At 47.3% G+C, this 23,497-nt stretch overlaps 1 protein-coding gene and 1 long non-coding RNA gene across 2 annotated transcripts; both read left to right on the top strand.

Annotated features, from left to right (window-relative positions):
• The first annotated feature begins 2,615 nt into the window (after nt 1–2,615).
• Nucleotides 2,616–4,091, top strand: ARC (activity regulated cytoskeleton associated protein). The gene has a single exon (XM_064706766.1). It carries the CDS (start codon nt 2,731–2,733, stop codon nt 3,943–3,945), a length of 1,215 nt encoding a protein of 404 aa, XP_064562836.1. The 5' UTR covers nt 2,616–2,730; the 3' UTR covers nt 3,946–4,091.
• Nucleotides 4,092–4,762: 671 nt separating this feature from the next.
• On the top strand, nt 4,763–8,291 carry LOC135444699 (uncharacterized). Its single transcript, XR_010439256.1, has 3 exons — nt 4,763–5,471; nt 6,010–6,176; nt 6,555–8,291. It is a non-coding gene; the product is annotated as an uncharacterized LOC135444699 (long non-coding RNA).
• The last annotated feature ends 15,206 nt before the right edge of the window (nt 8,292–23,497 follow it).

Here is a 23,497-nt window from a genome sequence, read left to right as displayed (position 1 = left end):
ATTCCAAAAGGACACTCAGTTTGGGTACAAGGAGAAAGGTTTTCCCTCCGAGCAATCGCCATCCCTGGAGTTTTCAGTGTCTGAAACCATCTCAGCTGACCCAGCAGCTGACTCAGCTCAGAGTAGGAGGTTGAGGTAGAAACCTCCTGAGTCCCCTTCATCCTTAATAATCCTGAGATCCTGCACTGAGTGTCAAACAAGGCCGGTCAGATCCAGGATTCCTCCTCAGCTGAAAAGCAAAGGAGAGGCAAAGAGAGGCAGCAGGGCCTGGGAAGGGACTCATTTATTGGAGCAGGTTTAGGAGCCATTCCATCCCAGACTCTGGCATTTGATGGGACAAGGAGAGGCTGAATCTAGGTCATTTCACAGAGTTAATGCCACTTTATATTGTCCTGATCCTGGGGGTCATTTCTGGGGTTCCTGGGTGAAAAGCTCTCCAGGGAATATCTTTGCACCAATCCAGAGGTACAAAGGTTGCAGAGTCTCTCCCAATCCGTGTTATCTCTTCCTGCCAGAGCAGGTTTGAGGCAGATTCCGGGGCGCTCAGACCACAGCATAAAAGGCTCCAGATCTCTCCCAACCCCTCAAGCGATTGATGTTTGACTTTCCCTGAACACAAACACAGCTGCCCCAAAATCTTCTGTTTAGGAAAACTGGGTGAAATTGGAGAAGTAAGCAAGGCAAAGAGCAGTGAGAAGCACTGGGAGGGGCTGCTGGATTAGGAATTCTGTGTTACACCCTCAGGGTTTTGTCCCCTTCCCCACTCACTGTGCTATTCTTTTCCTCCCTTCAACCAAACCATGCAGCCCTTTTAGGTCAGCTGCTGCTGCCCTAAGTAACCCCCTTGTCCCCTGAGAGCTATCACCTTTCAGGGAACAGACATGGGCCCTCCTGCAGCACACAGATTTGAGGGCAAAAAAGGAAATCCTGACCCTTGCCCCTCACACCCTTCAACTTAACCACCACCAGTTTGTGATTCTGCTTTAACCAGGGCTCACCGGGACCTCCTTCCAGCAGGACTTCACTGAAACACCCTCTGCCTCCTCCTCCTCTTTTTGCTCCTCTGGGATGGCTGAATTCCCTCCAGGAACCACCGAGCCAGGATCTTTGGGAGTGAGGACCCACCTTAAGCCTTGCTGGCACCCTGCCCACCATCCTGAGCACAGGCAGGGCACCCCCCACATGCCAACAGGCTCAAACCCCCTTTTGGGATTATCCCGATGGATCAGCATCCCACTGCCTCCGGTCACTGGCACTGGGAAAGGACGAGAAGGCCCCAGATGTCCTCAGCACCTCCCCGAGGGTGTTCCGGCAGCGGGGAAACTCTCTCGGATTAGGGAATCCTTTATCTCTGCCTTATGTAAGACCCGGAGACTCCTTTTATGGTTGGCTTTTCCTGCCTTGTCAAGAAGCGAAGAACAAATGTAGCTTCATCTGCGCTGGTGGGCTGGCTCACTGATTAAGCATCTGATTCAAAGCTAAGTACAGAACAGGCTTTTGATGGGCGGATTTAATTCGGTGTAAAAAAACCCAGGATGTCGTCCCCCTCCCTCACCCAAAATTCCCAAGATAGTGGTTGGTCTGGTGCAATTAAGCCGCGGGGATGACTCCCACCCACCAAAGCCTGAGAAAGTCCAGAGCGCTCCAATTTGTGCTGAAGTGGCTCCTTTGAGTGTTTCCCCCTCTGCATCTCCCCCCTCCTCTTTGCTTTTCCTTTCTCTTCTCTCTCCCCCCCCTTTTTTTTTTTTCTTTTTCCCTGCTGATTTACCGCCATTCCCAGGCATTTGCATGAGGAGTGAGCTCACCCTGTGTGTGTGGTGAGCTCAGGGGGTGTGCGGGGGCGTCTGACACACCGCATTCCTCCTCATCCCGCCCTCCCCGAGCCCTGCCAGGGGACGCATGTTAACGATGACCTTGCTGAGTAAAGAGTTGTGGAAGGAATAAGTGTTTTTCCTGCGCTCCGAGAGGCGGAAGGTGCGATTACTCATCCATCTCTCCAACTGTCTCTCCAGCACCTTTCAAGCGCTTCTCTCGCGTCGAGTCTGGGGGCGTGAGCGAGGGGGTGGCAAGCGAGGGGAGGCTGCCAAAATCTGGGTTGCCACAGACACCGGCCTCGCTTTTCCTCCAATGAACGCTGCGCTGAGAGTGCCGGAGGAGGCTGGGCACCACCCACATGTTGAGCTGCGTGGAGTATAAGTAGATGGAGGAGCCTGGACTAGTGGCAGTTCAGACCGGGAGGAGAAGCAGCTCTTAGCATCTCCAGTGAAAGCGGTTTTCGACTCACCTAGTTTGCCCGAGGAGAAATCACCCGGATTTTTTGCTGCAGCTTCCAGCTTGTGCATCTCTTGTGATTTTTTCTCCGGCGGGGACTTTGCGGCGTTCCAGATTCCCAGCGGGATTGGACATCCTATCCAACTCCTCTCTCTCTCTGTTCCTGGAGGATCCTGGTTCTCTCTGGGACTCCCCTGAACACGTGAGACCGGCGTTTCCAGCTTGGCACCGGGAGAAATTTGCCTACAACTCTCTCTGGGATCCACGTGGACCGACCAGCTCGCTCTGCGGTGATATCTGATTGGGTTGTGTTTGTGTCCAAAAGTCCTTGGAGGGGGGTTTAGAAGTCTCTGTGTGTCTCTCAGGAAGTGTTGTGGTGGGGTTTTTTGGGATTCAGCTTTAGTGCCAGGGGCTCATTACCCAGTTCTTTCTGTGTTTGCCACTCGCACGGTCGGAGCCATGCAGCTGGACAATGTCACCAGTGCAGGCGTCCACTCCTTCCAGGGGCACCGTGGAGTTGCCAACAAGCCCAATGTGATCCTGCAGATAGGGAAGTGCAGGGCAGAAATGCTGGAGCATGTCCGGAGGACCCACCGGCACCTCCTGACAGAGGTCTCCAAGCAGGTGGAGCGAGAACTGAAGGGGTTGCAGAAATCCGTGGGGAAGTTGGAGAACAACTTAGAGGACCATGTCCCAACTGAAAACCAGAGATGGAAGAAGTCCATCAAGGCCTGCCTGATCAGATGCCAGGAGACCATTGCCCACCTGGAGAGGTGGGTCAAGAGGGAGATGAATGTTTGGAAGGAGGTCTTCTTCCGCCTGGAAAAGTGGGCTGACCGCCTGGAGTCCATGGGAGGCAAATACTGCCCTGGGGAGCATGGCAAGCAGACGGTGTCCGTCGGGGTGGGGGGCCCGGAGATAAGGCCGAGTGAGGGGGAGATTTATGATTATGCCCTGGACATGAGCCAGATGTATGCCCTGACCCCTCCTCCTGGAGAGGTGCCCAGCATCCCCCAGGGCCACGATTCCTACCAGTGGGTCTCTGTGTCCGAGGATGCTCCGGCCTCCCCGGTGGAGACCCAGGTGTTTGAGGATCCCCATGAGTTCTTGAGCCACTTGGAGGAATACTTAAAGCAGGTGGGTGGAACGGAGGAGTATTGGCTGTCTCAGATCCAAAACCACATGAACGGCCCAGCTAAAAAGTGGTGGGAGTACAAGCAGGACTCCGTCAAAAACTGGGTCGAGTTCAAGAAGGAGTTCCTGCAGTACAGCGAGGGAACTCTGACTAGGGATGCCATCAAAAGGGAGCTGGATTTGCCCCAGAAAGAGGGGGAGCCCCTGGATCAGTTCCTCTGGCGCAAGAGAGACCTGTACCAGACCCTCTATGTGGATGCAGATGAGGAGGAGATCATCCAGTACGTGGTAGGCACCCTCCAGCCCAAACTGAAGCGTTTCCTGAGCTACCCCCTGCCCAAGACCTTAGAGCAGCTGATCCAGAGAGGGAAGGAGGTCCAAGGCAACATGGAGCACTCTGAGGAGCCCAGCCCACAGAGGACCCCTGAGGTTCAGCCAGGAGACTCCGTGGAGACCGTGCCCCCCTCAACCACCGCCAGTCCCGTGCCGAGCAATGGGACTCAACCAGAGCCCCCCAGCCCCCCAGCCACTGTCATATGAGCTCCCCTCAGGGGGTCTGGGTTCAGTGGAAGGGAGAAAGGGGGCTTATTTAGGAAGCTTCTCCTTGGAGGGAAGTTCTGGCTGAGACCTGAGGAGCGCTCAGTCCAACAGCCCAGAGCAGAGGGATTGGCTTTGCTCCTGGGGGGAGGGAGGTGGTGGGGGAGAGGCACCCCAGGATGGGGCTGCCCCCCTCACCCAGGCCGTGCCATGCTGTGGTGCTGGGGACCCTGCTGGCACCACTGCGGGGAACAGCCAATTTTATGAGAATTCCCTGACAAGAAAACTAGAGACAATCCCCAACTTGTGAGGCGGCCGCTCGGCGCTGGCAGCTCTCAAGGACTTCACAGGAGTGCAGCAGTTGGTGGAGGGTTCCTACCCATCTGGATCTCTCTTTTTCCTTCTCTCCTCCCTCCTGTCCTGAGGAGACAGCTTTCTTTTTGACCCTTGCCTGTTTTTGATTAACCTCTGGGTTTCTGTTCACTTGGCAATCTCCTGCTCTTACTTGCTCCAAAGGATTAAAGTAATTTTTTGATTATTTTTTGGTTTAAGAAGAAAAAAAATCCTATTATTTCAGGAACTGAAAGCTTTAAGAATCTGGATTATTTTCTGTGGTTTTCATTTCACTGCACCTAATACCTGCTTTAATGTGTTTCCTCTCAAGAGGCTCTTACTGGTTTACTTCTTGTCTTAGTTTCTGCTCACTCTAGTTCAAGGCCACTGCAGTGCAGAGGCAGATTTCATCCTTCCTCTGCACATTATCCTGTGCATTCAGCAGGAAACAGATTTTCTAATTAAATTCTGAGCTCATTTATTGAAGGAGCAGTCTCCTTCCTTTCAGAGAATAGAGGGTGTTTAAGGTAGAGAGAGGAGACACCAGAGCTCTTTCGAGAGAGACTGGGGGAGGGAAAGGGAAAAAAACCCTTATTCTTTGAATGAAACAGACAAACACAACCTAAATTCAGAGCAAAATATCCCCAGAGCAGCAAATCGAGTCCATGCTGATATGTGGAGACAACAGGAGCTTTTGCCATGTAAAAGCCAAAAGAAGTGAAGAGAGAGGATCTGTGTGCCCCAGCACAGTTTTAGCCTGTGCATTGCTGCAGGGAGTTTCTGCTCACACAGAGAGACTCCAAATGCTCCTGGAAAAGCCTGGCACCCCTGGAGCACCTGAGGACACAGTGTTGTCTGCTCACAGAGGAATTCCTGCAACATCTTGCCACAGATGGAGATGGACTTGGACTTTGTGACTTCTTCCATGTTGAGACAGGAAACGCTCAGCACTCACCTTTGGCCAGTGCTTGATGACAGGACTGAGAGAAGCAAGACATTCCTGAAGTTTGGCTCTCCAAAGCTTCCTGAGGCTGGACACATCTTGGGCATCATCTGCATCCACCTCCAGACCAAATAAGCAGCGGGGATGCAGCAGCAGGAGTGACCCTGGGATGCTCCTGGCACTGCCACAGCGGTGACACGTGGCACTGGTGGCTCGGAAGGCCTTTGCTGTGACTCCTTCCAAGAGGCTGAAGGTAAGGAAGCTCTCTGGCATTCTCTCCTCAGAGCTAAACTGGTCATAGAATGTCCAGTAGAAACTGGGATAAAAACTCAGCAGAAAAGGGATATGAAGCATTGGGGTTGGGAGAAAGGGGAAGGGAGAGCCAGACAAAGGGAAATACAAAAATGGGAAAAGTTTCCAAAGAGGGCAGTATCCTGCACTTTCTAATTAATATGGGAAAAGAATGGGAAGCTTCTTAATTAGCCCAACCCCAGAATCTGCCTTGTCCTTCATGGAGAGCCTCTGGGCTTGAGTCCCAACCTGAGGCAGCACATCCCAGGTCCATGCACAGCCCAGAGGAGCTGCAGGTCTGCTCTGCATCCTTGCTGGCAGCTGGTCTCAGGAATGGTGGGAGCTCTCTTCTCACTCTTTCCCAGTTTGTCAACAGCTCAGTGTGCAGAGAAAAGGAGCATTTCTCACTAATGACCCAGGCTGAGTGATGGGGGGAGTGGGAGTCACTGCTGAGGATGAGCTGGCCATGTATTACAAGCTTTGTCTCCTCTTGCTTCCAGTGACTCACTCAGATCCTCCTCTGAGAAGGAATCACTTCGCAGCATGCAGCATTTGGGAGGAAAGCCACAGAAACAGCTGCAAAACAAAGGCCTCAACATCAGACCTGCTCTCAGGACACTCAGCCACCAACAGCCAGATCCACCACCTGGAGGAAAGACTGGCACAGGTAATTACATCCCATATTGCCTTGTGGGTCTGCCTTAATCCCCCCAGTGCCCCGATATATTGAACAGCCCAAGTGCAAACAGCTGTGCTGGTCTGGAAACTCAGTCCCAGGGGCTGCAGCAGCCTGGCACCACCTGAGAGGTGGGATTTCAGCTCCTTGGTGTCAGAACCCAATCACCAGCCCCAATAATTGATGCTCCAGGGACTGCATTGTGGCTTTCCCTTGGCTGGACCATGGGCAGATCCTTAAACCCCAACACCTGGTGGGTCCTCCAGGCTGCAGGCACAGCAAAATTTAATCCCAGCTCCTGAGAATTTCCCCTTTCTCCCCACTTCAAAAATCTAATAGGAGTTGTTGCATTTTTTTTTTCTTTTCCAGCAATCCCTGCTGCTGTTGCTGAGATTCCTTCTCTGTGTCCAAGAGCTCTCCCAGGGGAGAAGAAAGTGCTGCAGGCAGACAGAGGGCAAACCATGCACCAAAGAGCCTCCCATGCAGAGCAATGCAAACATTCAAGGTGCTGAGAGCCAGAATGAAACTGGGAAGCTGCTTCCAGCAGGACAAAGAAAAACCTGAGCTGGTCCAGGTACTCCAAGTGCTGAGAATGGAAAGAGAGGCCAGAACAGAAGAACCAAGTCCAGGCTTTGGGGACAGCAGGAATGCTGACTGTCTGTGAAAAGGATTCTGCACACCTCTGCAGTCTGGGGCCGCTGGGACTCACCTAAAGAAATCTTCACTAGAAAATGATCCTCACTGAAAAAAAAAAAAAACTAACTTTCCTGATTAACTTTGCCAGGGGGCTGATCCTGCCTTGGCTACGAACCCTCCATGCTGGCCACGCTGTAACTCACCTCTCCTGAGTCCTTTCATGCGGGTATCAGTTCCAAACCTCAAAGGGCTCCTGGAGTTTGGAGAAGCATCCCTCGGTCCAGATGCTTGTCTGAACTGTTGGAGCCTGCACATCTGGGCCAGCTGTCTTGCCAGCAAGGAGCCTTGTGAGACAGCAGGTGCTCTCTGGGTCTGCATGGGCCAGAGTTACTGCAAGAACCGGGGTTCTTGTGCTGGCTTTGGAGTGACTGTTTCCATCCAGACCCAGGGAGCCCAAAAAGAGCTCGAGTTGAGCTGGACAAGACAGTTTTGGTTCATCTCTCAGCCGAAGAGGTCCAGTTGGTTCCTCTCTCTTCCAGAGCCAACTGTCCTGTGTGTGGGTGTGGGTGTGTGGGGTGTGTGTGTGTGTGTGTTTTGAGCAAAAAATCCACATTACTTAAATTGTGTGGTGTTTTGTTGCATTTGAATCAAGCCAGAGGGACCTAAGGCACATTCCAACAAGGCTCAGCAAAAATGTCCAGGACTGGAAAATTCCATAAAACCATGTAAAGGCAGATTCCCGGGCATCATCTTAAGGTCTAAATTATATTTGATTTTGAGGTGCTTATTTTCACAGTCTCTTCCAAGGGACTAGCCTGCCTCAATAGGCATTTTATTTTTCCTGCTTTTTTTAGGGAATTAGCCTGTCTGTGCTACTTGGTCATTTGGTCCTGAGTTATTTTACATTTTCAGCTGGCTTTTTGGAGTGTGCAGAACTGAATTTCCTGGACTGATTTGATTTCAGTTGTCGCTCCCAGCAAACTGGAGCTTTACTTGTAGCACCCTGGTTTTTATTACCAGCCTCTCCAGGAAGGACTGGTAGTTTATTTTCCTGGGGCAGAGTCACGTGAATGAGAAGTGTGTGGATGTGTTGTACCTCTGGAACTTTAGCAGATTTCAACCACTGCATTTTTTTTTCCTCCCTAGGCGATTTTTGCATTTACTGATGAAACTACTTTAGAGGTTTTATTTTTACTAGAGATATTATTAATTCAAGCAACCTTGTGCAAAAGGCAAACGCGTCGAATTGCTGCAGGTTGTAGGGGTTGAAGCCAAAAGGTCTTTGTAAGCCGACATCACCTGCCCTGGATCTGACTGGATCGGGCAGTTTATTCCTCATGTGTCATGTTGGAGTTACAAGATCACACCAAGCCACTAGAGCCTGCCAGTAGAATAGTGCTACACTCAATTTGCTATTGTAGCAAAGCCTTTTGTAGATTTATACAATAAACTTTGAAATATCTGCTTCAATTGCTTCCTGCCTCATTTTCTGCTCTTTCTTCCTTGTTTCATGGGTGACTCAGGTATCTGAAAATTTGGGGTTATTTGGGTTACCTGGCTTATGGAAATCTTTCTTCTCAGCAAAAGCATGTGGTTGACATAAAAAATAAAATGAACTGAGTTGTTCAGACCTTAAAACTGAGTCAGAAGTAGCCCATGAGGTTGGGGGAAGCTGCCCTTTGTGGGACTGTGGATCCTGCAGGGCTCTGGTTGGGTACAGCTGAGAGAAGAATCTTTGAAATTAGGACAGTCACATTCCCACCCATTTTTGAGAAATTCACAGCAGAACTGAGGCAAGGCAAGACTAGGTAAAGAAATTAAACCTCAATCAGCTCCATTTGACAACCAAAGAGCCTTTGGGAGTGATAAGCACCTGCACCCAGAAGAGATCCAGGAGCTGGGGCTTTGTTATCTGATGCATCCTCAATTCCTTGGGTTCATTACCTCTAAAACATCCAGGGGTTATCCAGGCTGGAGTCAGGGAACACAGCAGGGAAAGGAGCTCAGAGTGTTTTAAACTAAAATGTTTATTTTTAGCAATAGATTGATTGCCCACAAAGATGTTCAGCTAAAGGACTTTGCCTCTGCAGATCCTTTTCCAGAAAATCTTTGTACTCAGATGGATTTAGCCCCATTCCCTGCTCCATCCCTGGTCTTTCTCCAATGAAGGAAAGCAGTCCAGGGTGGGATGCAACTGGTAAAGTGCACTTGGGTGGGTCAGCTGGAGAAACAAAAGGAGTAATTCTGTTTACAGCAGGGAATAAATGCCCAGTGGACATCCCAGAGATCCTTTTTGACCTCAGGTTGGAGAGGCAGAGATGATCTGAAGGCCAAAGATCCCTCAAGGAATGCTGCTGACCCTTCAGCTCTTTGGAACTCATTTAACCACAAACTCTTAGCAAGAATGAGAAGGAAATTTTTGAGATATGGTTCCACAACGGAACTCTGCCTTTGTTGCCAGAATGAGTAAAAAAGTGAGGAAAAAAGCACTGAGGGGACAGACCAGTGACAAAAGTGCTTCCAGTTGCTATGCTGGAATGCTACACGCCAACCTGTGACAGTGTAGAGAAGCTACAGGCGAGCAGGTTTTGACTTTTCATTGTCTATGGACATGGCCAAAAGTGCTCTGAACAACCTGATCCTTGCAGAACAAACCAGCAAGAGCTGCACCAGCCCTGCTAGAGTTCAAGAAGCATTTGGACAACGCTCTCAGGCCCCGATGGGATTTTTGGGGTGTTCTGTGCAGGGCCAGGAGCTGGATTCGCTGATCCTTGTGGGTCCCTTCCAGTTCAGGAATTTTGAGGGTTCTGAGCTCAGCTGGAGGTGCTGAGCTCTTCCAGCAGAGGGGGGCAGAACTCCACTGTATGCTGTGGGAATTAAAACCAGGAAAAGCACTAAAGAGGGAAAAATCTGTCCTTGTCATCATCCATCCCCACACGGCCCATTCCCACAGGATGCAACATCACGGGTGGCTTCAGTGAGGGAGATCTAAGAGAATGGGAAAAGAGAGGTCATGTGGAGAAGGGATGAGGAGTGATGGCCAAAACTACACTGGAGGAACATGGACAGGATGGGGATGGGAGGTGGGAAATGAACCTGAGGCTGGAAGATGCCTGCCTGTGCCAGGTAAACTCATAAGGTTTCCAATTTTGTCCCAGAGTCTTCCAGGTTTGACTATAATCATTATTATTCCCTTACTTTCTGACAGTTCCAGATAAAAATCCCTAGAGAGTCATTGGGCCTACACTCATTATTAATAGAAAAATGCCTTATTACTGCTCCTGGCTCTCAGAGTAGGGAGTCACCTGGAATAGACGCAGCCCAGTGATGGATTAACTGCCTCAAACTACTGAAATCCCGTTCAAAATCAGAGTGGGAACTATCCAAGACCCAAAATGCAGGAGTATTTGCAGAGGAAACAGCCTCAGGTTGCACCAGGTGTGGTTTAGATATTAGGGAAAAAATTCCTCACTGGAAGGGGGGTCAGGCATTGGAACACTCTGGAATCACCATCCCTAGAAGTGCTCCAAAGCTTCGTGGATGTGGCACTTGGGGACAGGGATTGGTGGTGGATCTGGCCATGCTGATGGTTGGACTGGATGATCTCAGAGGTCTTTTCCAGCTGTAATAATTCCATTGTACCATAAACGGTGGAGAAGGCACATGAGGCCAAGCCCTTACAGAACTGAGAAAAGCATCATCAATTCCTGATCATTTTTACTTGATAATTTTTATTTTCTCTTTTCTTTATTGTGACTAGATTGACGGGTTCCTTAATTTGCTTTTTCAGGACAAATTAAAGAAGGAGCCAAGATGTGCCTATTGCACATACAAATTATTTTATAGAATAATATAATTATTTGAGTTGGAAGGGATCTTAAAGATTATCCAGTTCCACCCCCCTGCAATGGACAGGGCCACCTTCCACTAGACCACGTTGTTTTTTTCCTTTTTTTCCCGTTTTTTAGCCTTTTTTTGTGTTTTATTTCCTTTTTTAATCAAAGCATTTACCCCACTCAGTGGCGTAAATCATATTTATTGACTTTCCAGGCAGGCCTTGTGTGTGTGCACAGCCCAACTGCTCCCTTGGATCTCCTTTTTCCACGTAATTAAGGAAGGCTGTGAAATTTCCATTATTGACACAACGGGCTCTAATGGCTCCAATTATCACATCCCAACTGCTCCAGTGAGTGCTGGGTGCTCCCATCATGGAGCAGGAGGTTGTCCCAGAACTCTTCCTGCAACACTCATTTGTACCAAGGATGAGCTGCAGGCAGTTTTTTGTGCTTTTACAGCTGATTTTTAATCATTAGGAATTGAAAGAAGGATTGCTGTGTACATCCAGCTCGATTCCTGACACAGTTTGTGGTGATTTTTGTGGAGGACATGGCCATTTTCATTACTTTTTAGGGTATGTTTAGGGATTTTTAGGTTCTTGTTGAATTAAAGTGAGGCTGCAGTGTCAGTGTGGTTTTCAGTCATTTCATCTTGGATGTTTATCAACTTTCAGCTCCTGAATTCACATGCCTGGAAGGGAGCTGGAGTGGGAATTTTATAAGGACATGGCATAACAGGACAAGGGGAATGGCCTTAAGATGAAGGAATTTAGATTTAGCTGGGGCACTGGGAAGAAATTCTTCCATGTGAAGGTGGAGAGGTCCTGGAATGGAATTCCCAGAGAAGCTGTGGCTGCCCCATCCCTGGAAGTGTCCAAGACCATTTGGACAGGGCTGGGAGCACCCTGGTCCAGTGGAAGGTGTCCCTGCCCATGGGAAAGGCTGGAATGAGATGATCTTCAGGTCACTTCCAAGCCAAACCATTTTCTGATCCTATGAATGTATATCCTGCAAAACCAGGGATTCCCAAGCTCACTGCAAGCCTTCATGTTTCTGATATGGAGTTGAGGAGTTTTTCTGTCCCTCCTACATCTGCTCAGACAATGCTGCGTTCAAAAAACTGAAATAATGCAGAAAATCAGATTTTATGAATCTGACAGAACCATCTAGTGGCACAAAGTGCTTTGTGTTTTTCTGAAGGAATAGAATCTTGACATCTTCAAAATGAGCTTTTTGACTTCTTCCCTCTGAAAAATGCCGCTTAAAAACTGACTTCAACTTAAAAAAAAAACAAAACAAAAAAAAACCAAAATAACCCAAAACAAAACAAAAGAAAGAAAGAAAAAAGTAAGAAAAAGGTTAGAAAGCTGAAAAAAGAACTTTAATTTACTGTTTGGGGACTCCGAGGCTTGTGCTGAGTCGGTGCAAGAAGAAATGTCTTTTTCCAGCTTCATTTTAATTGACTGAAATATCAGCAGAATTTCTCATCTGACCTGACTTTGCCCTATTTTGCCCTTACCTGATTTGATTATTCAACTAAATGAACTCAGATATTTCCCTTGTTGCAAGATTTCCACTCTCTGTGCTCTTCTGTTGTAGGAATTTCAGGGATTTAGAATATTCTGAGTGTCACTGGAATGGTGTGAAACCCTTCTTCACCCAGAACGTATTTTCCCAACAGGGTGAAGGGATAATCCCTCTTTGTGACCAGGATTACAAAACCTGTGTTACACACTTGGAAAATTACAAATCCAGTGGAGGGCCCAAATTCACTGACAATTTTGACAGCAGGGAAAAAGCCAGACTTCAGGTTTTTACCTTAAATAACAGCTCTAAAATCCATCCTGGGTTTGGGCAGGGCTGGGTCAGGGCTGTACTTGAGGAAGTCTGTGCTGATCACAGAGACCCAGAATGGTTTGAGTTGGAAAGAATCTCCAAGATCACCTCATTCCACCCTCTGCCATGGACTCTTTCCACTATCCCAGGTTGCTCCAAACCCCATCCAACCTGTCCTGGAACACTTCCAGGGATGGAGCAGCCACAGCTTCTCTGGGCAACCTGTGCCAGGGCCTCACCATCCTCCCAGGGAAGAATTCCTTTCCAACATCACTTCAAAATCCATCCTCTGGAAATTTAAAGCCATTTCCCTTGTCCTGTCCCTCCATCCCTTGTCTAAAGTCCCTTTCCATCTCTCTTGGAGTCCCTTCAGGTCCTGGAAGGCCACAGTGAGGTGTTCTTGGTGGGGTCTCAGCCGTTCTGGGTTAAAGGTTGGATCCATTCATCTTGGAGGTCTTTTCCTACCTAAACAATTCCATGATTCTCCAATCATGGAAAAACCATCAGCTTTTTAGTGCAACCTACATTCCCTGCAGTCCTAGAGTCACTGGGGGCATTCCAGGTGGTGTTCCCTGGTTTTCCATAGCAGGCAGAGGTTGGACAGAGGGATTTACTAAATATCCAAAGGTAAAGGCAGGAGGGAAAAGTGAGTGCAGACCCCTCTGTTCTGTGTAGGACCCCCAACAATATCTTGTTTTCAGAGCTCACATCCACCTCACGCAGAGCATCCCCATTTCCTGGGGTGGAAAACGAGGGACAAGGCTGAGCTGGAAGCAGAGGACAGGGTGGCCTTTCCCAGACAGCAGCCCCATCACTGCTCTGTGCTTCCCCTACTCAGTTTCCTCAAAAATCACCTTTTTTTTCCCTTCATGTTCAGTTAAGTTTCCTAAATCTCCTTGCAATCAAGTAAATGAGACTCCAATTCATTATTTCCCAAAGATCTTTGTCCCTGAGGACTCCCCTACACAGAGAATTCCAGAAAAACAAATCCAAACCGAACCAAGGCACAGCCATGTCGGAAATTACTTGGAAGAATTTCAGACCTGTGCCTTCAATTTATTTCAGAATTAAGGTGACCTGAATCCAGCATGGTTCACTTCCCTGTGGCTTGATCAGAAAGGTGTGTCTGGGAATGAATTAAGCTTGGCTGAATTAATGCCACCTTTGATCCTCATTAAATTTGGACACCCAGGTGTTTAGGCCAGCCTAAGTTCTTCCACCCTAAAAGTCAGTGCTGAGGGATGAGGAAAGGTTGGAAATCTACACAGAAACTGCTGGAAGAACATCCAGGCTGAGGTAATATTTTTTGGTAAAATCTGTCACCAGCAAATTCTTCTCTGTGCCACCATGGACACTTTCCTGGGAACCACAGGATGGTTGGATGTGGCTTGGACAGACCTGGGATAGTGGAGATGTCCCTGACCATGGCAGGGTTTGGAATGAGATCATTTTGAAGGTCCCTCCCAACCCAAATTATTCCATGATTCTGTGATACTGAGAGAGCAGGCATCTTGTCTTTCTTTTTCCCACTCTGATCAGGCACTCTGATCCTTGAGTGCCTGTCCAGGAGAAGACCTCTCAAATATTCCCAGATTTTGCTGAGCACCAGGATATTACCTCCATCACAGTCATTCCAAATGCAATTCAAGTTAAACCTCACTTCAGCACAGACTGATGCAGCTTTGCACAATGACTGAACAACCTCAGCAACAGGAATGGCAGAGAAATGCCATGAAAATCCAGGGAATATTGCTTCCTCTACACCTTCCCCACATGAGTTTGGAACAGCTGCTAAATGTCTTTTTTTTTTTCTTTTTTTTATGTCACACAGACTCAAGCAACATCATGCAAAAATCTACATTTTTCTTCACAATCTTCACAAGATTTTTTATTTATTTTATCTTAAATCAGGTTATATAAGGAGGCTGAGCCCTTTCAACATCCCTGATGTTGCTTCTAAATGGAGGCACCAAGAGGATGAAAAACAAGGAATATCAGCTGATTTCTCATGGAACCACCTCAGGAAATCTGGGATGTTTGTCACCTGTGTCGGCAGAAATCACTGCCTGGCATCCCCTCTAGCAAAAGAATGGAGTTGTGCTGGCCAAAATCTGCAGAGTGAAATAGAAGAGATGGGAGAAAGGAAAGCAAACAGGGGGACGTCTGCCTGGTGAGGTTATTTTTAATTCCTTTGACCCAGTGAATTCAGGCAGAGCTGCCTCTCCAGGAACTGAACATATTTAGTGCCTGTTTTCCAAAATCAGCACCCCCTGGATGTCACAAATCTGGACATCAGCTCTGTTTGCCACTCATTGGACCCAAGTCATCCCAAACTTTCCAATGCGTTCAGGGCACAGAAGAAAAATCAAATTTTCTGCCCCTTTCAACACTGATGTGGCTTTAGGTATCCACTTTTTTTCTGCTTTTATGAAAAATTCTCCCCACAGCTCATGAAGTCATTGCTTAATGTGGATTTCCTTGCAATTCTGACTATCAGGAGAAATCAAGGAATTTTGTTTTCCCTCCCTGCTCAGCCATTTGTCTGCAGCTGTACTTTTTGTTTGCTGAAATCTGAGTGTGATCACAGAGTCCAAAGCTGCCAATCCAGCACCTTTGCCATGGCATGAGAAAAGCTTGGGGGCAAAAATTAAAAAGAATAATGAATAATTTTCAAAATAAATAAAATAAGGAAGCTGTGACATGCTCAGGCCCTGCCATAAAGGACATTAATAAACATTCAGAGCTTGTTCCTGTGCTGCTGAGGCTTTACCTCTCAGAAAGTACAAGGTGTCAATCAGGATTTTCTCTGCTGGAAGCAGGAACCCAAATCTCTATGGAAACCAGAAGGAGGTGACGGTGCCTATGGAAAGGTTTTCTGCATAGATTCCCATCCTCACAGTTTACATTTGCTGGAGATTTTATTGCCACTGTAGTTCTGGAAAAGATAAAAAAATGTTTTGTTTTCCTTGGACTGCAGATTCTGACATTGTTCTCTCTCCTTCTCCCTCTGCCAGCCTCAGTCAATAAATCCTTTGGTTTAACTTATTTAGTTATTTCTGCCACATTAGAAAAAATTAAATTACTGATGTAGGTGAAAAATGAATCCAGTCTAATGAATCCCTTCCACAGAGGATCTAATTGGGATTTGCAGCCTCACAGGATGGATTTGAACAGGGAGGTGCAAGCAGAGGGGTTTTTTGGGGAGTAGACAGGGACCCCACTGCAGCACAACTGTCTGTGGGAGAACATGAAAAAGGAGTTTTTCAATTCAAAAAGTATCAGATCCTGGCTTCTTGAAAACACAGCCCCAAATTTTCCTGTTAGGCAGCTGATCTCTTCCTCCAGCATCTCATCCTGAGCATCCCAGAAGAGCATCCTGCTCACAGTTCCTTTTCTTGCCAGAAGCCAAGCCAGGAAACAAAGCCCTCAGAGCTGCTCTGTGGGTGGGTGGTTTCCCTTTCTCTTTTGTTGCTCAGTTTCCAGCTCTTGAGCGAGGCAAAAAAGAGAAATTGTTGAGTTATTCAACATCTGAGGAGCTGAAGGGGTGAGTTCACCGCTGGAGAAAAGTTCAGGAGTTGTTCTGTGCCTGTCATGGAGGAGCCTGGGGTTTGAAATGGAGCTTGGCTGGGCACAGGGTTGGAAGATTAGAGACAGATCTTCAAATTAAAAAGGTCCCATGCAGTGAATATGTGGAGGGCAGAACTGGAGGGTGCCAAGAGGGGACAGAGTGAAGGGTCAAGGGCCAGACTTCACAAGCTGGGTGGATATTAAAAGCACAGTGACGTGGCTGTGGTGACCACGCAGTGACAGTGGAGGTGACAAACCACGAGGATCTTGGCCCTGCTCCTCACAGAGTCATTAAATCCCTGCCAAAAACCAGCAGGAGCTGCTGCCACACCTGGGGTAGGGGTTTAATAAATGTCCCAGCAGGAGGCACTGGGAATGGTGTCAGCTCTGAATCCTGCTGCTCCTTGGTCCTTAAATACCACACACAACCTGTCCCCTGCTGTGAAGATTTCCCTGTGGCTCATCCTGTGGGAATCCACAAAATCAGAGGGGTTTGGGAAAGCTGAAAAAGGCAGGCCTCGGAGACAGCAGAACTGTGATTAGAGCTAAGCAGCAGCCATGAGATAGGTCAGCAGAAAAATTATTTAACAAGTAGAAAAGCAAGGACAAATAGAACAATGGTCTGTGTATTAACGCTTGTCTAGAATAAATCCCTAAGCTACAGAAAAGTTTATCTAGCAAGATATTAGGAAGTTTGAAGCTTAATAATGGAGCTCTGTGCATTGTGTTTTAAAGCTTACAAACAGGTATTGTATTTGAAATAATCAAGAATTGTTTTAACCAAAGGTACCTGTGCTTATAGTGGTTGGATAGAACTACTGTCAATGTGCTTTTGCTTCATGTGATTGGTCAAAAAACTTATAAAGTAAGTTGTAACATTAAGTTCTTGGTCTGCTGCCTGGGATGTGAGCTGATGGCATCTTCCCATTGTCATAACCATGGAATGAGGCTGATGCGGAAAATAAACCAGCTCAAGGCACATTCCACTGCAGTCCCATCCCATTTGTGATCTGTACATAGACCCCTGGCTGGCGATACATCCCATGCCTGGGAAGGGAAGGCACCACCCACACAGTTGTTGTGCTACTGTCTGGAAGTTCCAGAGGTTTTCATGGAATCACAGAGCTGGAAGGGACCTTGGAGAACATCTTGCTCCAACCTTTCTGCCATGGGGCCTCTTCCATTAGGCCAGGCTGCTCAAAATCACATCCAGCCTGGCCTTGGACACTTCCAGGGATGAGGCAGCCACAGCTTCTCTGGGCACCCTGTGCCAGGGCCTCACCATCCTCACAGGGAATAATTCCTTCCCAATATCCCATCTAAACCCATCCTCTCTGAGTTTAAAGCTGTTCTCCTTTATCCTGCCCCTCCATCCCTTGTCCCAAGTCCCTCTCCAGCTCTCCTGGAGCCCCTTCAGGCACTGGAAGGGGCTCTGAGGTCTCCTTGGAACCTTCTCTTCTCCAGGCTGGACATTCCCAGCTCTCCCAGCCTGGCTCCAGAGCAGTGGGGCTCCAGCTCTCTGAACATCTCTGTGGCCTCCTCTGGACTTGCTCCAACAGATTTTGTTCTAGAATATTCAATGGCATTGCAGAGGGAATTCCAGGAAACTCCATTTCCCTTGGGGGAATTATTTTGTCCCCCTGCTTCATAGAAACATTATTTATGGCACACTGCAACTCACAGATCTTGTCCTAAACTATTTTTAAAACTCTTTAAGTGGAGGACACCTGACATTTTCTCAGTTTAGTTCATTTTTACCACTGGTTGGAGAGAACAAGACAGCCCCATCCTGTTTGCAGAAGCCTTTTCTGTGCTGGAAGTTTCACAATATGGGAAATTGGGGAGTAAAAATTGGTGTAAAGTTTCTCCACATTCCTTTCTGTGGCTGACACTCTCAGATACAGGAGGTTCATTTTGACTCCTTCCCAGTTCACTGATTAGATTGTCCATCTTCTAAACATGATCCAACATGTTTTCTTCATGCTGATGTTATTAACACACCAAAAATACTTTCTGCACCAAGGAGTTTCTCCTTGCACACCCCTTTTTTTTTTTCCTAATCTGTCCTCCCACTCATCAGTCTTATTTCTCACCCAGTAACTCCCTGTTTTAAACTTTATAAATGCCTCAACTCCTCTTGGACCTGTCCTGTGTCTCCTGAGCAGGTGCTTGCCCAGACAGAGCAACTGCCACAGGTTTACATTTTGCTGATGGAACATCTGCCATCACCATCCATGATTTTGGAAGGTATTTGTCTATACCCTGCAATTAAATCTGTCTTAATTTACACACTTTTGGTGCATCAGAGATTGAGCTTTTCCCTTTTGAAATCTGAATTTCACTGAGACAATTCCATCAATGCAAGGAGCACCCCTGAAGACAAATCCCCCAGCTTCCACCTGCATCTGTTTCCTGAGAATATTCCTCTGTCCACACCTTTGCTGGGACTGTTCTGAGCATAAAACTGAGTTTTTAAGTGATGCATTTTTTAACAGCAACACAGAGAGTTTTCTGGTGGGGGATGAGCTCAGATCTGCACTCAGGGAATTATCTGTACCCTGGGACGTGTGAAAAAATGTAGGAGCCAAGCTGTCCCTCAGGCAGGACACTGCTGAGAGTGCAGGGACATGAATGGCTGGGGGAGCCAAATGAGATCCCAGCGCTTCCATGGCTGCTGTTGCTACGGAGACGCTTCCTTGGCATCTGCATAATGAGCACTCCCCTACCATTAACTCCGGGAGAAATGAGGCTCCCAGGTACCCAGGGATGAGCAGACAGAAAGACAGAGCCAGAATTTAAAGAGGGGAAAACACCCTCGGAGGCTTCAGCAGCCAAACAAATCCAGTGCTCTTCACACATGCGTGGGATTGAGGAGGGGTTTCCACACCGGTGCTGTTCTCTGTGATGGAGCCTCTGAGCCAAATGCATATTGAGGATGGTGATGAGGGATCTGAACCACCTTTTTTTGTTCTCTGCATGCAGCAAATATATAGGTTAGGAGATGAGATCTCTGCATTTGGGTGGAATTTGGCGTTTCTACTCTTCCCAGCAAGAATTCTCTGCTGTGAGCTACTTGGGGGGCTAAGAAAGAGAAAGCATTAAAATATCAAACATTTTGGAATGGAAGAGACCTTAAAGATCATTCACCTCCCCTGCAAAAGGACACTTTCCACTAGACCAGGTTGCTCAGAGGCCCATCCAACCTGGCATTGGTAGGAAAATTTTCCACAAATTTATCCAGAACATTACACACATCAAGAGGAAGATCCACATTGTGTGAAATGGGCTGTGAATCCAGGCCCTGTCCCTTCATCCCTCCAAAGGAGAGGGAATTCCACATGTGCCAAAGGCGTTGGTCTGGCTCAGGACTTCAGGAGATGTAGGACACAAATGGCTGGAGGAGATGGAGCAACTTGACTGCTGCGAATTTACAAATTTAGACCTGGACTTGGCCTTTAAGGGGTTTTCAGACTTTGGGAACTCATTTCTGTCAGATGTTTCTGTTGTATTTGTGGGGTGACCCGTGGCAAGAAGGAATGATGAATCTGACTCCATGTTCTCAGAAGGATAATTTATTATTTTAAGATCTACATTATATTAAAGAATGCTAATCTAAAGTATACTAAAAAATACAGAAAGGATACTTACAGAAGGCTAAAAAGATAATAATGAAAACTCGTGACTCTTTCCAGAGCCTCGACACAGCTTGACCTTGATTGGCCAATAAGTCAAAACAATTCTGACTTATTGTTTCACATGAAACCAATGAAACAACCACCTGTTGGTAAACAATGTCCAAACACATTCCAAAGGAGCAAAAATCAGGAGAAGCAAATCAGATAATTGTTGTTTTCTTATTTCTCTGAGGCTTTTCAGCTTCCCAGGAGCAACATCCTGGGTGAAGGGATTTTTCCAGAAAATATGACTGCCACATATTTCCAAGAGGGCCCCAGGCCTGGTGTCCTTTGGGTTGTCTTTTCCTGCTCTCCTGCTGTGCCTGGCCTTTGGGCCAGCTCCAGAACCTTCTGGAAAAGCAGTTATCATAGTTAACATTCTGTTCTGTAGATTTTTTCCCACTTATCTGGAGTGACACTCTGAGCATTTTAAAATGCCTCTAATAAGTGAGCCCAAAGCTGCCCTTGGAAAAGAGAATTTTCAACTCCCTGATATCTGTGTTTATCTTTTCCTTGGTTTGGGATTTTTCAAGGGAAAACAAAGCATTGTTCTTCAGCTCCGGTCTGCCTTAGCTCCCAGTTTTAATCAGACATCCACTCCTTCACCTCTAATTATCTGCAATGGTGGCTTAATTTGCATTGTGCCCTTTTCCTGAATTGACACAGTAAAAGCATTTTCTCATTATTTCCCTGACTTTATTCCCTATCATTAATGCCACCAGGATGACTCAGTTCTAGACAAGGATTTTTGTCTGAGAACCTCAGGTTTCCTGTCAGTCCCTGAACCTTTCAGCTGCCTGTTTGGCATGATTAAAGATGCTGCTTTGTTGGCCTGTTAATCACACACTTTTCCCAGCGTTGGACCGCTGGGATGCTTTTCTAACTGGGAAAATAGTGCTGAGAAATCTCTGGCTGGTTATTAAATGCTCACAGTGATGCTTCCAGAGCTCTTTGTGTTCCAATCACAGGAGCCCAGGCTGGCACTTCCAGCCCTCCCACCTGCTCTTCTCCAAGACACAAAATCATGGAATGGTTTGGGTTGAGAGGGACCTTCAAGGTTCTCTCATTCCATGCCCTGCCAAGACTTCTTCTATCCCAGGGTGCTCCAAGCCCTGTCCAACCTGGCCTTGGACACTTCCAGGGATGGACCAGCTACAGCATTTCTGGAAAACTTGTGCCAGGGCCTCACACCCTCACAGGAAAGAATTCCTTCCCAATATCCCATCTTTCCCGCCCTCTGTTAGTTTAAAGCCATTCTCTGTGTCCTGTCTCTCCATCCCTTGTCCCAAGACCCTCTCCAGCTCTCCTGGAGCCCCTTCAGGCACTGGAAGGGGCTCAAAGGTCCCTCTGGAACCTTCTCTTCTCCAGGTGAACAGTCCCAACTCTCCCCCTCCACAGGAGAATGGATTTTTTCGCTGCCACACAACCCCAGTCCAGGTGTGGCTGCAGCATAACAAACATTTATTTCTGGCAGGGATTAAGAATTGTCTGGAATAATCTAAAACTCTTTCCCCCATGCCTTTAAAACAAACCAGCTCAACTCTCCTGCTTGGAGTTTTACAGACTCCTAATAAAACCTTCCTGAACATCATCCCAGGCTGAAGCCTCCTGTTCTGTCTCCAAGGTTTTCTTTGCTGCAGGGGCTTTTATCTTGTCTGCTCCTTTGAAACTCCCCGTCTGCTGCCTGTTCCCAGCTTGCTCTCAGCCTCACATATGTGAAACTTGAATATTTTTCCTCACATCTCCTGCCTGTTTACTGCAGTATTAACAGGAAAAAAAAATTAAAAAAAAAAAGAAAAAAAAGGCAAAAAAAACCGTAATGATCTCATGGAAAGACAGATTAGCTCTCCACAATCTGTATCAGCACCATGGCTGAGCCCTTCCAGTTCTCTTTATTCCTTCTTTTGTGTGTGTGTTGCCTTTTTCTGCTTTTCTTAGATGGCTCCAGAAGTCCATCATTATGTTCTGAAACTCTCCCTTCTCCTGGGACAGATGGAGCTTATCAAAATGATAAAGGGGAAAAAGAGGCAGCATTAGTTCAGCTCTGCTAATGGAGAAGCATCTCTGGATGTAATTTGGAATGGGAACATGGAACAGGGGCAGCAGGAGAAGGAAGGGGTAAAGATACCAGGATTCTCCTTCAGGGGAAAAAAGAGACCTTGCCATAGTCATAAAGATTCTAAATATGGTCTTTGGCCCCTCAGAGTCGCTCACCAAAAAGGACAAAGCCAAAACCAAAGGCAGGGAGAGCCCCATGGACGGCCTCAAGTTGAATATTCCCCAGCAAAAAGCCTCAGAGCAGCAACAACAGCTGATAATTGATAATTGGTGTCATCTGACAGCCTTGGCCACCACCAGGTCGAGATCCAGACCCAGCATCTCTGTTTTGTCTCCCAGCTCTCCTTCTCCTGCAGTGGGCAGGAGAAAGAGCAGCGAGGGAGCAGATGGAGCTCCAGAGGGAGCAGACACAGGGACACATATGGGACACTGCAGCAGGAGCTGAGGGAACAGCCTGAAGGGCTTCCCTCAGGAATCCCTTTGTTCCCTGGGTCTCCATTTCCTCCCCTGGCCTGGTCTGCATGGGTTCTGTAGGGTGAAGAGGCTCCTTTCATTGCTCAGCTCCTGATCCCACCGAGCCTCAATTCTGTTCTGGACCATGGGATGGTCCTGGAATATCAAGAGCAGCTGATCCTGTTCAGAAGTTGGAGGAACTTCTTCCCAATATCCATCTAACCCTGCTCTCTGACACTTTAAAGCCATTTCTCCTTGTCCTGTCACTCCATCCCTTGTCCAAAGTGCTTCTCCAGCTCTCTTGGAGTCTCTTGGAAGGGTCTCCAAGATCTCCCTGGAGCTTTCTCTTCTCCAGGCTGGACGGCCCCACCTTTCTCAAGCTTTTCTCACAGGAGAGGTGCTCCAGGCCTCAAATAATTTCCATGGTCCTCCTCTGGAATCATTCCAGTGTTGGCAGCCCCAGAAACCAGAGCTCAGTCAGCAATAGAGCACAGGTTCAGATAGGAAACTGGGAAGAATTCTTCCCTGTGAGGGTGAGGAGAGCCTGGAATGGAATTCCCAGCTGTGGCTGCCCCATTCCTGGAAGTGTCCAAGGCCAGGTTGGATGGGGCTTGGAGCAACCTGGGATAGTGGAAGGTGTCCCTGTACATGGCAAGGATGGGATTTGGAGATCTTTAAAGTTCCTTCCAACCCAAACAATTCCATGTTTCCATTGTTTTTAAGATGACTTTAATGGAGAAGACAAGAAAGTTAGGAAGAATCTCCTATATAATCTCCTTTTCTTATTCAACCCCTCTGGAGAAAAATAAAAATTGCAGCACAAATGTACCTGGTTCTGCCTGCAGATCTGGATTAAATCAGGATGCAGTTTATAGACAATAAAACCTTGTTCACCAGCCAGGTCCAGCACGGTTAAAATTACATCAAAAGGATCCTGTTTTGCAAATGGAATTTCAATCTCAAGCTGGAAAAAGGAAGGCCATGAGAGCTCTGAAATCAAGCAGCAACCAGAAGGTGCAAATTCATCAGTTATAATCCAGAATATTATTTTTGGCTGAATCCTAAATGAAAATTGAGTCTTGCTGGTGATTTCCAAGTATTACTCTGAGTTTTATGCTTTTTTTTTTGTATTTATTTTCTGCCTCCTCCTTTCAGGAAAGTCATCCACAGAGAAGAGTGAAAAGGCACTTAACCTTGAATCTGATGTTTTGGAGATAGTTGATATCCCCACTTATTTTGATTTTTTGCAAAT

Source organism: Zonotrichia leucophrys, chromosome 2 (assembly GCF_028769735.1).
Source record: "Zonotrichia leucophrys gambelii isolate GWCS_2022_RI chromosome 2, RI_Zleu_2.0, whole genome shotgun sequence".
NCBI lineage: Eukaryota > Metazoa > Chordata > Aves > Passeriformes > Passerellidae > Zonotrichia > Zonotrichia leucophrys.
Note: the sequence above shows the minus strand (reverse complement) of the source record. Positions and strands in the feature narration are given on the sequence as shown.